This window comes from Nyctibius grandis, chromosome 29 (assembly GCF_013368605.1).
Source record: "Nyctibius grandis isolate bNycGra1 chromosome 29, bNycGra1.pri, whole genome shotgun sequence".
Classification (NCBI taxonomy): Eukaryota; Metazoa; Chordata; class Aves; order Nyctibiiformes; family Nyctibiidae; genus Nyctibius; species Nyctibius grandis.
This window is the reverse complement of record NC_090686.1, coordinates 3,334,539-3,351,023: the sequence shown is the minus strand read 5'-3', so window position 1 is coordinate 3,351,023 and position 16,485 is coordinate 3,334,539. Positions and strand designations below refer to the sequence as shown.

Sequence of the window (16,485 nt, the reverse complement as noted above, 5' to 3'; positions counted from 1 at the left end):
TAAGGGAAGGAACGAACACAGGAGAAATTACCAAAAATTATTTTAAATTGTAAATGCCAAATTCTGTAATAGTAAATGCAAACGAGGCCAGCTATTAATAAATTGTTTAAAAAACAACAGAATTAAAATAGCATGATACGATTTCAATTCATCAACTAGAAGACTGATATTCAGATACTTTTACAACCCATTCTAGCAATTCGCATAAAATGTCATCTTGTACCATGTTGCCTGATTGTTCTCCAAGCCACAAAGTTCCAAATAATTTCTTCAGAAGGAAAAAACAAACCAATGAGCTTCATCGCAATCAGTTATTACAGCACCTCTAAACCGTGTATGGCAATGCAGTACCAAAATGCATTCATCTTCTCCAGATTAACACTCATTACGTAGGAATATGTAAAAAAGTACTCAGCTGTGGAGAACATTAACATTCAAAAGTTCAAACAAAAGACAAATACTTATCAGTTCAGACATTAATGAGCAATGTAGAGGGGAAAACCCACTTAAATATTTGTTATACCCTCAAGCAAAATATGCCTTATAAACACATACACACACTTTCTGTTTGTGTTCTATTACTGAATTTGAATTCCATCATTAATTCTTGTCCCAAAATTATACGATATTTTTTTTGTTTCTGTGTACTGCAATTTAGCAGTGCATTAAAAAGGCCTGCTTTTTCAGTAAAATCATAGAAAATCTTGAGTTGGAAGGGACCCATAAGGATCAGCAAGTCCAACGCCCTGCTCCCCGTAGGACTGCCTAACACTAAACGATACGACCAAGAGTAGCATCCAGATGCTCCTTGGACTCTGACAGGCTCGGTGCTGTGATACTGCAAAACATGAGATGTGGTTCTGCTTCTCCACCTGTTACGAATGAACCCCCAAGACACAAAACACTTCCTTTACATAAAAAAAATATGAATTTTATGAAGTTGTTTATTTTCCTGACAAATCCATCAACAAAAACCCCTTCCATTGTGAAAAGATCTGAATGTGTGGGACAATATTTAGACCTGCTGCTCTGGATCAGTACCATTCTCCTTTGGCTCTACAAAACTTCTGTGCAACAAATTTACTAAAAATACAACTGTGGTGAAAGCTCTTTTCAGAAGTGTCACATGCAACAAAAGAAGTGGAACCATCTGTGAGTTAATAGTCCAAAGAAACCAGAGAGAACTGGGAAAGCAGTATGAGGAGCCATCCTGCCACTCTTGCAATACATCAAAAAATAGAGCAGAACTGCACCACGCTGTGTTTATTACCAAAAGATGAGACAGATGTGGGAGAAAGAAGACTTCAGAAGAAATCTTAGTCAACTGCTGTCACTTAGGCTTATCTTAGATGCCACCTATGATAACGAAGTGCTAGCCAGAGTCTCCAGACAGACACACAGCAATTACAGCTTGGGGACCTTACATAAACAGCTAACTAACATATTTATCATGACCTTACAATGGTACTTGGATCACAGCTGTGTGACATATGCTGAATGGATTATTTTCTAAAAATAATTGATGCTTCTCTGCTAGTCTATTCAATCAGCTAATAGCCTCCCTCCAGTTTCTCTCAGTGCTGAAAGTATTTCCTCTAGAAAAATACACTCAGGAAAAAATTTCAGTTTAGAAACCCTAAGAAAAGTAAGAAAAAATGTCTGCAGCATAAGACAGGTCATGAGTGAAGGTCATGTTATTTTTATGAATGCATTTCTGTCCGCAAAGGACTAAGAATCAATGTCAGCTCAGGTACATGAAGATCACAAACACTGATTTTAGATGAGTTTGAAGTTCTACACTGACAGGCACATAGCCTTGTGCATCATCTACAAAGATAATACACACTTTGAGCATATCATAAAGGACTCGCTTGAAAAAAAAACGTAAAAGTAAGTCTTGCACTTTAATAGTTGATCTGTGTCTTTAAAATCATTTAATCTCTTCATGATCTGAAGCTGGTTAGCTAAAAAATTACTACTTTCACATCTGAAAGTCTTCCAGTTAACCATCACAATGCTTTCAAGTGGTCACCCAGTCTCATCCCTCTGAAAGCTTCCAAAATGGCTTTTAAAATAGACAGTAAACGGGGGAGATAAATTGTGTGTTTACTGTTCCTGTTTTACAGAGACAGTATGTAAATTTAGTATTGGTATTTGCACGTACCATTTCCTTGTGATTGGGGTAGAACGTCTGCTCAATTAAAGGGAACTTCTCTGGACCCAAAGTTTTGTAGACAGACACCAGCTGGGCAAACTGTAAAATAAAGCAAAACAAAACAAAAAGCTTAGGAGAGAAACCACATTCTACCAAGATGATCTCATACTGTCATTATGCCTCTTGTCTTCTGTGTTCCATAAACTCAGCAAATACACATACACACTATACACTCTCTTTCTCCTCCTCTCTCACATGCACACCTTTTTAATGCATCCAGGCTATAACTTTGTATACAGATCAGCAAAGAACAACACCTCTAGAGTGAGGCCTTCACAGGCACAGGAAACAAAATACACTGGAATACTGGTTTTCAGATACCTCATAGTCTATATGTTTTAAGCTGATTTTCTGATAATAAAATCATTATAATTTTGCATTTTCTACCATCTTTAATCACAGATCAGACATATTTCACATTAAGTTCGCCTCTGGCTCCTCACTGACATTTAAATGCAATTTTGCAAAACTGGCAGACAGAGAAAAGCAATAACTATGTCACATGTAACAAGTCCGGTGAAGAACAAACAAGAGCATTTGAATTTCCCAGGCTCTAGCCATGTTCCATAGCCACACGGCAATGCTTCCACAACCAGCAAAGATGTTGATAATTTAAACAGCTACATGTTGCTGCCATTTCTATTAACGTTTTCTTTCTGGGCCCTTTCTCCGACATATCCAGGCTACCTATACACTGGACTCTAGTAACTTGACACAGAAAGCAAAACAACATTTAAACACTAGAAGACAAAGGATTCTTTATTAACCAGAAATGTATTTCGGGGCTGTTCTTTCTCTTCAGCGAACAGATCAACTCTTCTGTTGTAACAGTTCCAAAACTAAATCGTTCTTGAAATCACAGCTTAGCAAGTGAGGTTTCTAGGGAGCAAGACGACTTTGGCAGGCAGAAGACCACTATTGTTTCAAGACTCCAAAGCTCTGGCTTGTACATGCCTGTGATGTGTTTAATTGTCATTATGCCAACATGAGACATAAACAACTTAGCACAACAGTCTGAATAGTGGGATTTGCTGGTTACAAACTGGAAAAAAAAGCAAAGAACAATAGAACTCTGTCCATAATGCAGTTTGATCAAATACCTACTCTGTTAATGCAACGTAGGGTGCAGAGATAGCAAAAACTGTTTAAAGGGAAAAAAAATGATGAAAGCTTTGCATTGCATTTCCAGCTGGCATAGAGAATTTGCTTAATTTAGTGGTGTTTACTTAGGTTTGGTAAAACACATATTTAAATTTTGAAGTCCAGTGGAAAATACCTTAATGATGAGTAGTTTTCACCAAAAGGTTAAGAAATACTAGTTGGAGAGTGTGCTGTACAAAACAGACCTCAAGGAAAGGAAATATTATCACAGCTACCAAAATAAGGTGGTTTGCGAATAAGATTCCTGACAATTTACTCTTTATTTCTGCTCTTATCCAAGATCCAAATTCAAAATTTCATAAGCAAATACTGCCTATTAAATACATGATTTTTGCCAAACAATTGTCATGTTAAAATAAATCTATTTACCTATCTTTAAGTAAAAACTTTTTTAAAAAAATCATATTATTGTATTTCCTGTGATTCTTTCCTCATTTTCTTTTCCATTTTCACTGAAAGCAAGCAAAAGACAGTGAGAAACTGACCCTCTTTGTAGGTGTTGTAGAAGTCACTCAGGAGGTAAGAAAGCTGTGATTCAGATTAATACTAGCAAATGCTTGTTTACTTAAAATCCAATAGGATCAACCACAGCTAATACATATGTAACACTCTAAAGTACCCTTTAATCTAGTAATTAAGCTATGAAACAGCATGTGGGAAAAGTAGGTTTAGATTTCCTGAGGCAGAGGAGAGAAGTAACTCCGATTTCCCACAGCCAGGGGGAATGATTTATCCTTTCACCTGAGACACTGCTTCATCAGTGCGTCTCCAGTTCTAGGAATCTCTTGTCAAACTTTTCTCCCCCAGAAAAGCAACTTGCTAAATTAAACCCAAATTCACATAAAATTTTTGCATTCTAATGGTACATCCTTAATCTGATATAAATATTTTTTCTTTTCCCTGATTCCTACTGGGCAATTGATGAAAAATAATTTAATTTCTGTTTTAATGATCTTCTATCCATTTGTAAGCGTGACCTGGACTATACCTTTGTTATATTTTCCTTTTGAGCAGCTGAACCAAACAAACCTCAGTTATACAGACTGACGCAAAAGACCACTTCTGAAAATCCTCTGGTACCTGGACAGTTTGAAAGCCACACAGAGCTTACAAATAGGCTGAACATAGAATACTATGTCACCTGCTTTTCTATCCAAATTGGGCTTTAAAGGTCTGCTGGAAACTACACTAGCAAGTTTGATTTAACATTTTTTTAGACTTTATTAAAAAAAACCAAAACCTTATTAATGCTTTGCCTTGATTAGAGTTTTGAAAATGTTTTGTTTTACTGGGCTAGCTAGTATGACCTTAATTTACACCTTTAAATCACAGTAAAGTTTATCAAATTCTTCCCTGGGCAAGAGTATCATCTTTTTGATGGTAAACTACTGAATTATTATCTAGTCTAATGCTGAATGTTTTCAGATATGGATGTTCATGAAATAGAGAATACTGGTAGAGCCCCTCTATATTTAAATAAAGTATTTTATATGGATGCTGAAAATCCTGGGAGATTTTAATAATTATCTAAAAAATAGGAACTCATAATATTTCATCACAAGTCTTTTCAACGTCTTAAGGAAAACCAAGAAAGTGGAAAAACATCTCTTTTAGCTCTTATTTTAGCTAGCTGAATTTAATTCTCATTTTCATATTCTGTATCTTATTTTCAGCTCGAAGAGAGATCTTCTCAGGTACACATTTATGGTTTTCAGATTTTTTTCGAAAGGAAAATAATGGGATTTTATAACATTCTTTGTAATGTCAGCTCTTCTTTTATACTAGGGATTAAATGCTTTCACTTCTAGGCCTACAGATTGTTCCTCCATAAAAGAACAGGAAAGCACCAGCTGTGCTTTTTCTTCTTTCCAACAAAGTATGATACAGATAAGAACTACTTACTCCAAAAAGACATTTATTGCCTTTGATTTCATGTAAAAGCTTTATGGGGTTTCATTACACTAAGAATGGAACACTAGAAATTTGACTTCATAGACTGTACTGTAATCAAGCAGCACAGTTACAAAAAACCACTTTGCTAACTTCATAAAGATTTGAATAATGACTTTGCTTATCACTTTAGATGCGTTAAAATGTGCTTAATTACACATTTTTAATCCCTGAAATGCTCCGATTTTTTCCTGAACAAACTGCACAAACTTTTTCCTCCAAGATAACTAGATATGATATTTAAAATCAATTACTCCAGATGGTGCTTTGTGTTACCTTTAATTCCAGCACGCTTCTAATCTCTCATGCCAGACTGAAGGATATGGATCATTGTCTACTTCACATTTGCCTGTACAGTTGTTCCCAATCAGAGAAGTACCACTGAGCTGTGGATTATAAAACCTTTTCTGCCAGAGACTTTCCTTTATTGTGAGTATTCATTATCAGAGCTCTTTAGGTCGGCTTGTTATGTTGATCAAATGTTTAGACAGAGTAAAAGTTAAGGCTGGCTTCTGCTGACAGTGGAAGAACTCCAACCGACCGTCTGATACTTCATGGTAACAACTAAAATGATCACACGATTCTCTGGATAGTCTGTTTCCCCAGACCAGCTGAGCTGGCATTCTCCAGGACTAGAGAAACAGGAAAACTTGGATGTGTGAACACTTTTTGAATCCCTCTGTCATAAAAAAATGGTGCTTTTAGCTGTGTTTAACTTACCTGTGACTGCTCTAAGGTGCGGGCACATCTACAGACTGAAGAAATGGAATGCAATACCAGTTTACTTCTGGTTTTCCATACATAAATTTGCCTTTTATCAAATGTATTAAATGTGTATCAGTGATTGTGGGTGAAATTACTAAAATAAAATTCTAAGTTTCTAATATAATCTCAGTATTCCGTACTGCTGCCAGCTTGCTTTGAACATGTATTGCTTGAAAGCAGATGATGTAAAACAGTTTAAAGTTCAGGTTGTTATGCGCTGATCAAAGGTTTAGATAGAGTAAAAGTTTCATCCTACTGTATACTTAAATCATTCCTTTGTAAGATAAGAATTGATGAAAGATAGCTTTCCATGGAAATGCTGTAGAGGTTTCTAATATTTCTCTGTTAAATGCACACTGGAGTAATTTATGCCTGAGTATGTATATCATTACATGTGAGCACAGATGGGGGCCTCACCAACTGGATTTTCCCTTTCGATATACAAATGGAAGCTCCCTTCTCCCTATGATGACGTGCAGAGGTCTCTTGTAGGGTCTGTAGGTTATGAAGCTGAAAGACCACCTGTTTTACGTTGTATGTCTATTATAGGAAACTAATAAAGAAGATGACCCATTGACTTTTTTTTATCCCTTTCAGACAGCACTATGCAAAATGTCCTAATGCCCGTTTTTAGGCTGAAATGTCCATTTTTAGGCTGAGGCTCAGAAATGTGGCTGGTCATTCCAGAAAAACAGGATTGCCTTGTAAGAGTAAGAGATGTTCAAAAGCACAGACTAAGCACTGTTAGCACAAACATATCAGAGGTCTTTGGTGGCCAACAGATTGAGAGACAAACATTGTGGATCCCTCAGGGGGAGAAGAAACTAAGCAGTTGTGTGCAAGGGGCTGGGAGGGGGCATTTGACACATGTACTCTGGGAGTCAATGTACTTTAACCAAGATTTTTCACTATGCCTGTGTTTTAAACACAGTTTCTGTATTTCTTTGTGGGTTTTTATTTTTTTTATTTACTATTACCTGGGAAGTATCTGTGTTACTCTTTCTATGCTCTGGTAGTATGTGTTCTTTGTTGCAATTGGCCTACATTTCTTCTATAATGCTTTAGTAAACATTAAATACTTTTCCAGAAGGCTGAGTACATACACATTTGATTTGCTATTTGATACCTAATACGAGAATCAAGGGGAAGAGACAGCTGACCACAGCTTACATACCTCTTTCTGTCAGCAGGAGCTGACAGACAACTTAATGAAAGTATTCAAACTTGCAAAGTCAATTCAAAGTTTGACATGGCAACTGTACAATGAAACACAGCCTACAAATCAGTTTGGGCACATCAACAGAATACAGAAAAGATGGGAACTGACAAAAGAACTTGATGTTCCTCCAGTACTTTTCCATTACTATGATGCACAGACACAGTTGGACTATGAATGGAAAGATAACTTATATGGACCCTGCATCATAAGTGAAGTGGCAGTTTTATAACGCAGATGAGTGGTTTTCTAACCATTTTGCAGCCCAGCCTCACACGAGAACAGTGATGATCTCTGCCTCACCAAGCTGAGCTGCAAACCCCCACTGCAGTTTTTATTCAAGTCCTGCTGCTTGACCCATCACTCTGGGACTAGCAGCATCTCTTCCTTCCACCTCTGACAGCAGCTGATATTTCCTCACCTTCTGTATCTCCAGCTCCCTCCTTACCCTCTGGGTGCTTGTCTGCATCTACTGAGGTGGAGCTACCAAGCCTGTGCGGATTGTGCTGACCCCTTCTAGAACCATTTGGGTGGCTCGGCTCCATGTTACCCAGAATTTCCAAAGGCAGTTATTTGGCTTCTGCACCTCTCCCACAGCACGAGTACTGCAGCCTGTACTGCCTCCGAGAGCCACATTTCTCCAATTGCTAATCACTGCTGTAATTAACTGCTGGAATGTTTTCACATCAGAATTACATCTGATGAGATATACAAACCATAAAGAATTCCTACAGGATGCAAAAAAAACCCTTAAATTGAAACCTCATGCCCTTGGAAGAACTGCATGCAGAGCTCTTGCTTACAAATTACCAGAGTGCTTCTATGAGAGTGGAAAAAAAAAGAATTCTACAACAGTTAGAAAAGCAGGAATTGAAAAAAAAAAAAACTAGAAGAGAATCACAGAGACATAAACACATTTTATCTTGGCTTGCAAAGTTGGGTAGCAAGGCATCTGGCAATGAGAAACACCTTGGCTAATGAAAGAGGCGGTGACAAAATGTGTAAACAGTGAGGAAAGTGAGACTTAAGGAAGACACGGGGATTTAAGATGAAGGAAAGACAGCTATGAGCATAAAAGGTAGAAAACAGATCAAGACATGTTTGTTATAAAAGAATTAGTGAAAATTAGTACCATGAGGCCTAGATCAAGGAGCTTTCTGGAACTTTTTATTTCAGAACGAAAAGTTACAGAGGGAAAAAAAGAAGTTTATGGAACTGAGTCATTCAAATAAAAGCTGTGAGGACGCTTTGGGTGCGCTTGGCAGCAATGGGAATGTGCAGTTTATTCCACTATGATGGGAACATCGAGTTCAGTGTCCTGCTCAAGGAAACATTTGTGCACCTGCTCATTTTAATGGGACTTGGGCATGTGCTTAAGCACTCCTCCAAAGGGTTTGGGGCTCACTACAATAAAAAGAGATTTTATTGTTTTGTGGGGATTTTTAGAGATACTGAGATCCTGAGACTTTCCAGTTAAAATAGTAAGTTTTTATAAAAATACAGAATTCAATAAAATTTCACAGTAGAGGAGGAAATCTCATCTTTTAATGCAAACTAGGTTTTTGCAGATACAACCCTCCCATATTCCCTGTTGCAGAGTCTTGTAGTTAATGAAATTTTGTACAGGTGTTCAGATGTGTCTGTATGAAGTTACCTTCAGAAACAAAGAATTAATTATGTATTTAACCACTGAAGTAAGAAGTAAATCCCATTTTAAAGCTAAACATATGGTTAAAACACATTTTACAATACTACTACTGAGCTTCTTTCCTACGTGGACTTTTCTGTCCCAAGATGTTTCCCTCATTTCAGCAAGATAAGGGAATCTGAAAAACTTCTTCTCAGATGATCCACCAGCAAAGCTCAATGGCAGGATGCCATTCCCCAGACAAGACCAGCCAACAAGTTCTCTTTTAACCCAGCACAGAAAGTCAGAGAACTTCTCTGAGGTGACCAGCACCCAAACGGTGCAACACTTTATAGCATCCAAACAGTGCAATACTTAACAGCACTTTAAACTGCACCACAAACTAAAGAAGATACTTCACAGAACAGGTACGTTAGTTACTACACCTCATAAAAGAAACAAGGACAAGTACACTTTGCATCCATTTCACTTGTGAACTGGAGCTAAGAATAGAAGCTAAACATAAAGGAATGACAACAAGGAAATCAGAGGGCAACAGCAGCACTGGTGGGGGTTTTGAAGGTGATGGGGGAGAACAATGTCTGTGCAGAGGGAGAGAGGGGACAGGAGGGAGTGGGGATTGCGATGGGGGAGCCAGCACAAAGGGAGGGATTTTCCTGGATGGGTGACAAATTCCTTTTTCAGGGAGGGGAGTCTGACCCCCAGATTCTCCTCATCACTGAGTCACCATGGTCATATATAAAAGAATATATTATATATATGAGATATAACCTCTACCTAGATTTTAGCTAGAAAAAATTATCTTCTTAGGTACTTTAATGGGCAATATAACACACAGGTTTCCTTTTTAATTAAATATTAAGGTTGCACAAGAAATCAAACTTAACTTTCATAATCTGGCCTTCAGTTATGGGTGTTTGACTTAAGCAAGCACAAAAGAGGGTTTTTGAATTTCAATATTGTAGCAGGAACAGCAGGCAATACAAAGGATATGAACCACAGCTTTACAGTCCTGCTTTTCAGATTAATCTTACAGCCTTTATTTAAATATATGGTTTCTTTCAGTAGAAGCTAAGAAATGGTTAAAAGTCTGTTTCAATTTTCTGCCACCAGAAACGTTCAATGCAGTAAAAGTCTAATGGATGTCAAGAGCTCCCACTGCTGCTCTTTAGTGTGGAGAAGAACAGGGCAAAGTGACAACAACCTAGCACAAAATTCAAGAATGCAGTAACAAAATCTGAGTCTACTTTTGCATTAAATTGGCCTCATGGCAGTAAATGCTGGTCGAAGCAAAGTTTAAGCAAAGATTGATGAATATAGAGCTGTAAGAATTACTTGCTGTATGGAACAGAAAACAAATCATCACCCCACTGAGGTACATTCATTATTTAAGAGTCTGCTTTTTTCAAGGAATTTCAAGTGAGCTTACATACTTTAGGAAAGCAAAATCAAAATCATTTAGCAAGACTGTAATATTCCCTTTCTATTGCAAGAACAGATTAAACTTAAAAAGGCTCTATAAAGAGCTGCAAAGAGGAAAACGCACTTCTAGGTTTAATGTATTTAGATTTCTTTGTTACGCATTTAAATTAATTATTTCTGAACTTTTCTCCAATTTCATGTTAAAACTTGCTAGTAAATAGTCTTTTGACCAAAAAGCTTAAAATGTTTCTACTTCCTTCTGACACAGTTTTGTGAATTTACTTTCAGCTCTCGCACTACAAATCCATCAACATGTTTTGCTTGAAGTGGCAGCCTGAGCAAAGAGGCCAAAATCTTCATTGGCTGACAGAGAATTAAACTACGTTTTTTTTATGCTTAAGAAAGTTCTGCTCGGCTCAGTGCTGGAAGAATAGCACATGTGGACAGTTTGTTCTCTGGCTGCCCTATAGATACGCACACGCCTGCCTTCACTACGTCTGCAGATCCAATTCCCTTCATAGCAATAAAAGCCACGAAACTGGTTTTAGAAAGACCTCTACCATTCATGTAAATATTTGCAAATAAGCAAATTGAATTTGTTATGGGGATTGCCACACATTATCACATGAAGCTGTTCAAACTTCCCCACCCACGCGATTGTGCCCAGTGCCCAATATTAACAGACATTAACATCTGAATGTCCCTAAATGTCTTCCCTGTCTGACTGGAGCCAGATTGCAGGTATGTGGTCTTTAGCCTTGAACTTCAATAAGATCCCCCCCGGCATAGAGAGAAGTGCAATAACCAGGCAAATTCTAGCCCATTGTTCAGCATTATTGTACAAACCTTATGTTTGGTAATGAGCACAGAATTTTCTCATAGTGCAATAAATTATAAATTTATAAGAAATTATTATAAGAAAATTATAATTATTATAAGAAATTTATAATTTCTTTCTCTAAAACAGACATGGAATAGCACTGAAAGGTCTCATAGATTTACAGTAAATAGGTTTTCAAAAGACTTTTCTTCTAGCGTACATTTTATTTTACTTGTTATTCATCCTCCAGAAGATACTTTGACACAATATTGAAACTCATCTGCGTGGTTGTGTCTGCCTATTAGCACAGCTTCAATAATCTGTGTCGACAGGAAGCTGGAATGAGCAGAGCTCATTTCTTTCACATGTTCCTCCCTGCAGAGTGCCTACAAGTTTCCTGCCAGTGCCCCAATCTGTTGCTCAAGATTATTAAAGTAGAGCTTGAAGGGGGAAAAGCACAAAAGTGCAACTTCTAACAGCAACACACGAAGGAGGAGAAAACAAGGTGGGGGAGAACACTATAATACCATCAGAAAGCAATAAAGGGCAGTTAAAACAGATCTTCCAAAGAAAGCAAGATAAGAATAGAGAAATGAAGTGTTCAATGAGAGTAGAAAGATGAAGGCAGATAAATAGAAAATCATCTGCAAAAGAAACGCAAAGCAAAATACAACACATGAAGGCAAAGAATTACGTAAGCTTGGCAAAAGGAGCAAACAGAAAATGTCAACAAACTTGCAAAAAAGTATTTGGCTGTCTGCTCACAACTGTAGGAAAAGAAACAAACAACGGCGAGATTTACAATATTACCAAGTTTGACACAAGGAAAAGCCATAACCAGCCTTCCCTCAGAATGACTGCAGATGAGCAAGGAAATAAATGCTGGCATAACAGTGCCCTATGGCACTCCTCTTACATTTAAAACCCTTAATAACAATGAATTCCTACAACGAAGTAGACAAAGTCTTAGTGATCTTTTGAAGATGTTTCAGTACAAGATGGATTCACAACTGGAGCTCTATGTAAAAAATGCCAGGATCTTTCAGCTGCCTTTAAAATAATACAGATGTGTCTATCTTCTGGGTCTTAATTCCCCTCTGCCAGCTTTTGGCCAGAACACAGTTCCTATTTTTTTCCTTTATTTCCCACATCACTGAACCAATGGAGCAGTTTGTCACCATGCCAACAGCATTTACCTCACCAGAGGCCAAGGCTGCTCAGCACCCAGCTTTCCCACCCATGCAGTGACAGATGTCTCCTCACAAGCTCTTACAACTATGTAGTAGCTTGACACGCTGCACTGGGCTTTCTACATCCCCTCCGTGATCACATCAAGTCAGTACTACAAGCTAACTACAGACTCTTCCACCAGCATGGCAACAGCTAATTAAGGTCACAGTGCTCACAAATGTTTTGTGTAGACCTGTTATTACATTGTAGGTTGTGTCATCTCCTTCATCAGAGTAAATGTGTAATTAATGTATCAGCAGATCCTCGAAGCCTTCTATACCAGCCACTGTGAGGTAGCCTCCCAAGGCACACTAACAGGAGAACAGATCTGCACCCAGCTACAGATGTCTGTCTCTGCAGTAAAGGAACTAGAACTGCTATCATGGAATTGGACTGATTTTATGGGAATTTTCTTTCTCTTCAATTATATACACTTGGTCTATACAATTGCAGCGATTCTGTAACCTCTGCAGTGTTGAAATGCTTATCACTATCTGAACCTAGAAGCAGCAATCCAGCTACTATAATGCATGTAATTAGTACATCACAGTCCAGGTTTAACCGACATAAAGCGTTCTATCTATAGCAGCCATCACACTGAACCTTGCAGTCCCTGACAAGTCAGAGTCTGCATGTTCAGTGTACTCACCAGTTAACTCTGCCTCGCTGTGTAATTCCCCTGATTGGCAAGCTGCTATACACAGTACAGGTGAGGAACTGGTAATCTGTGGTATGCCAAGACTGCACCCCTACCCCCAATATTTGCAACCGAAGCTAAAATCAAGAGCAGTGTTCAACTGATGTAAGCACTTACGCATGCAAATCACCTAATTCTTAATAGGAAGTATGCACAAGGATGCATGCAGGACGGAAGAAATGTAAAAAAAAATTCAAGTTAATACACTGGAAAATCATAGGGTTTTTTTAAATATTATTTCCTCAGCCTGAATCATAAGCATGAGATTTTACCGATTACTGCCAGCACTGTCAGTATCATCACATTTTCCAGTTACTTCCAGCCTCCGCAATTACTTGCTTCGCTTACCTACACCATGTGCTATCAGAAAGATTACATACAATCTCATAAGCCTCAGTTAAGGAATGTCTCACTTATTTCTTGAATGACATTTTCTAAAGGAAAACAGAGATAATAAAATATCTAGATTGTTACTTTAAATAATGTCAAATCATAACTCTGGGTAATTAATTATGCTCTTCCTTTTCTTTTCTACTATTATAAAAAGTATCATAAATGTTTTACAACAGGTTCTGCATACCATTAGACATGAGTAAAATTATAAGACAGACCACAAATCCAAGGAGGAAAGTATACATTTGTGCCTTACCTCAACTCGATGTAACTGTAAATTGAACTAGGTAAATTTTTTCTCTCATTTGAGTGGGACAAGTCATGCACAAGACTATTACTTTGCAACATGACAATGCAATGAAACGTTCCAGCATGGTCAGAGAGGGTATGAATCTTAAAATGGTTCCCCCACAGCTCTGCATGCACTCAGCAACAAAGAACTTAGTCTTTATTTATAAAATTCATGGTTTCCCCATAGCTAAGTAGCTTTCTGACATTCTTACTAGCGTTTCAGTGAAATCCATCTCACAAGCCAGGATTATGAATTTTCATGAGGTAGGTGGTAAGTATTATCACAGAAGTGAAATAACAGTACTGTAACAATCCCAAATCATTAACATATTTCAGTATGCAAACATCTCACCACACACATTCATTTCAATATTTTCTTCGCCACGGTTGCAAGCATCCTAAATTTTCAAAGGGTTATATGGTGCTTTGAACTTTTGACATGCATTCGAAGGAACTGTGCATGTCCTGACACCACAAAACACAAGCTTTAAGACTTGTTTTCAGAAACGTTTTTACTATGTTCCTGGCAACCTTCCCACCACCCCCCCATCTTTCAATAATATACGTCAGATCAAATACAGATCTGCTGACTGTCTATTGGCAAAGGCACAGAAACCCATGCGTGTCTGCAGACATGGTATGAAAAGAGTTCTGCTGAAAAATTAAGGGCAGGTGCTTCCGTTCCTAACGCAGGGTGTGAATCTGCCCTCAGGGTTGGAAAGAGATGCTGTGCATCTGGAGCTGTATGTTCTGAAAAAAACAGAGACCTGAAACTTTGAAAAACAGTAGTTTAAAAACCAAAGATTTTATACGTTGGATTCTAACTCCCATTTTATTCCATAGCCCTTTTATAACTAGTGTAACTCTCCTGACTTCCCCTCCTAGCAATTCTACACTGATGTCAGATCACTTGCCCGTGACACTCTTTTTTTTTAATGCTGTTACAGAAATTGCAATTCACTTCTGCCACTCAAATTTTATCTGTAGGAAAGTCAATCTATTTCTCAATCAGATTGTTATTTATGGCTTTATCTAGAGTTCTGATTTCTAATTTCGCATAAGGCTTTTGAACCTGCAATTTTTATAAAAATAGCTTTCATAAAAGTACCAGGTCATCCATGTTAACAAAGGGACTGTCCAGCAAGGCATCCTTTAGAAGGAAGGGGGCTAATCAATGGCAAGTCTAAGCACAAGCTCGCTTACTTGCACTACTGCAAAACTGATGTGGACACCCATGACTGCTGAATACACTTTCTGAAATTCTTTCTGACCATAAGATGTACTTTATGAAAAGACACATATGTGTATGAAGAGGAACCTACTTTTCTTTTTATATGAATGTTAAGACTACAAATAATACAAAATCTAATCGGAATTAGAGTGAATTCTAGTATTTAAGCCACGATGGAAAGGACAGAAATTTAAATAAGAAAATGATCTTAACTGCAAACATACAATTTCAGTTTCACCCAATCATGAAGCTGAGTATATCAGAGATCAGACCGGCAGGTGGTTCAATACCTTTAATCAGTGCTGTAAATGTTGAACGGGTTCTTGATCAAGGAACTTCCAGAATAATTGTGCTAGTTTTTTCTAGTTACAATTTAACTAAGTTTGTACCAGTTCAGCTTAAATATGTGTCAGTTTAACAGTGGGGAACACTGCTTGATTCAGTGGCCTAAAGCCCACCTAGGAGCACAGCACGGGCATCAGTAGTTGTTATGCATGCGGCAGCAGATTGAGGAGCGCACCCTAAAGCAGCCAAAACCAGCCTACGGTTTGCAGCAGGGATTTCACATCGGCAGGGTAGCGTGTAGGAGTTAGGTGTAACCAAACAAGCCAGAAGATAGTATTAGCAAAACCAACAGTCCAATGTTTAGTAACCAACAGTCGCATTATTTGAATACTCATGAAATTGGCTGAATCAAAGGATCAATGGATTTTTACCCTGGGCATGGGTTGAAACAGGTTTGCGTGACTTCTTGCAGTGTTTACCTTTCCTAAATCTGATAAAGATTTCATGATGCTCTGGGATCAACACGGTTGTCTCCAAATCTCCCACTACCACAAAGAACAGAAGTCAGGATGTTCCAAGTTCAATGCCCAAACAAGCCCCCTCGTGTTTGTACAGAAACTACTTTTGTGCTCAAATTAAAAGTCCACGCTCCAACTACAGTGTCACCATATATTCCGAATGGGAACCAATCTCACATTTGCAGACTTAGTTTACGGCCACAGGTAGTTCAACCACAGAACTGAGGCCACTGGTGGAGCAAAGCATGCTCATGTTCACAAGACACGAACGTTCCCCACTCAACCTCACTGTCTGTGGACTTGCAGTGGAGGGCATGTGCTCAGGCCTTGCTCTGATATGCACCTTAATGAGAAGCACTTCAGGGAACTATAGGAGATAATTAAAACATGAAAGATGCTAGTTTGAAGCATGTGACCTGTTTGATACTTTAAAATGTCTCTAGAGTAGATACTTCTCAGAGGGAATACCTGAGAGATGTGAAATGGACTCTTGCTGAGGCTGTGCAAAATCTGAGTATTTCAAACAAAACATATTTCAGCTGTCAGATGTAGAAGTGGCAAAGTAAAAAATCTCAAAAGGAGACGTTCAAATAAAATAAGATCAGCTGAAAAATATTTTCATTTCATTCATATCTAGTCTGAG

At 38.0% G+C, this 16,485-nt stretch overlaps 1 protein-coding gene across 2 annotated transcripts in view; it reads right to left on the bottom strand.

Moving 5' to 3' along the window:
* Window positions 1-16,485, bottom strand: part of SYN2 (synapsin II) — a 184,787-nt gene that overhangs the window by 95,234 nt on the left and 73,068 nt on the right. For both annotated transcript variants that reach the window (XM_068419879.1, XM_068419880.1), the window contains exon 5: window positions 2,165-2,254. In XM_068419879.1, the coding sequence (XP_068275980.1) occupies window positions 2,165-2,254 (90 nt within the window). The remainder of the gene's footprint in view (window positions 1-2,164; window positions 2,255-16,485) is intronic.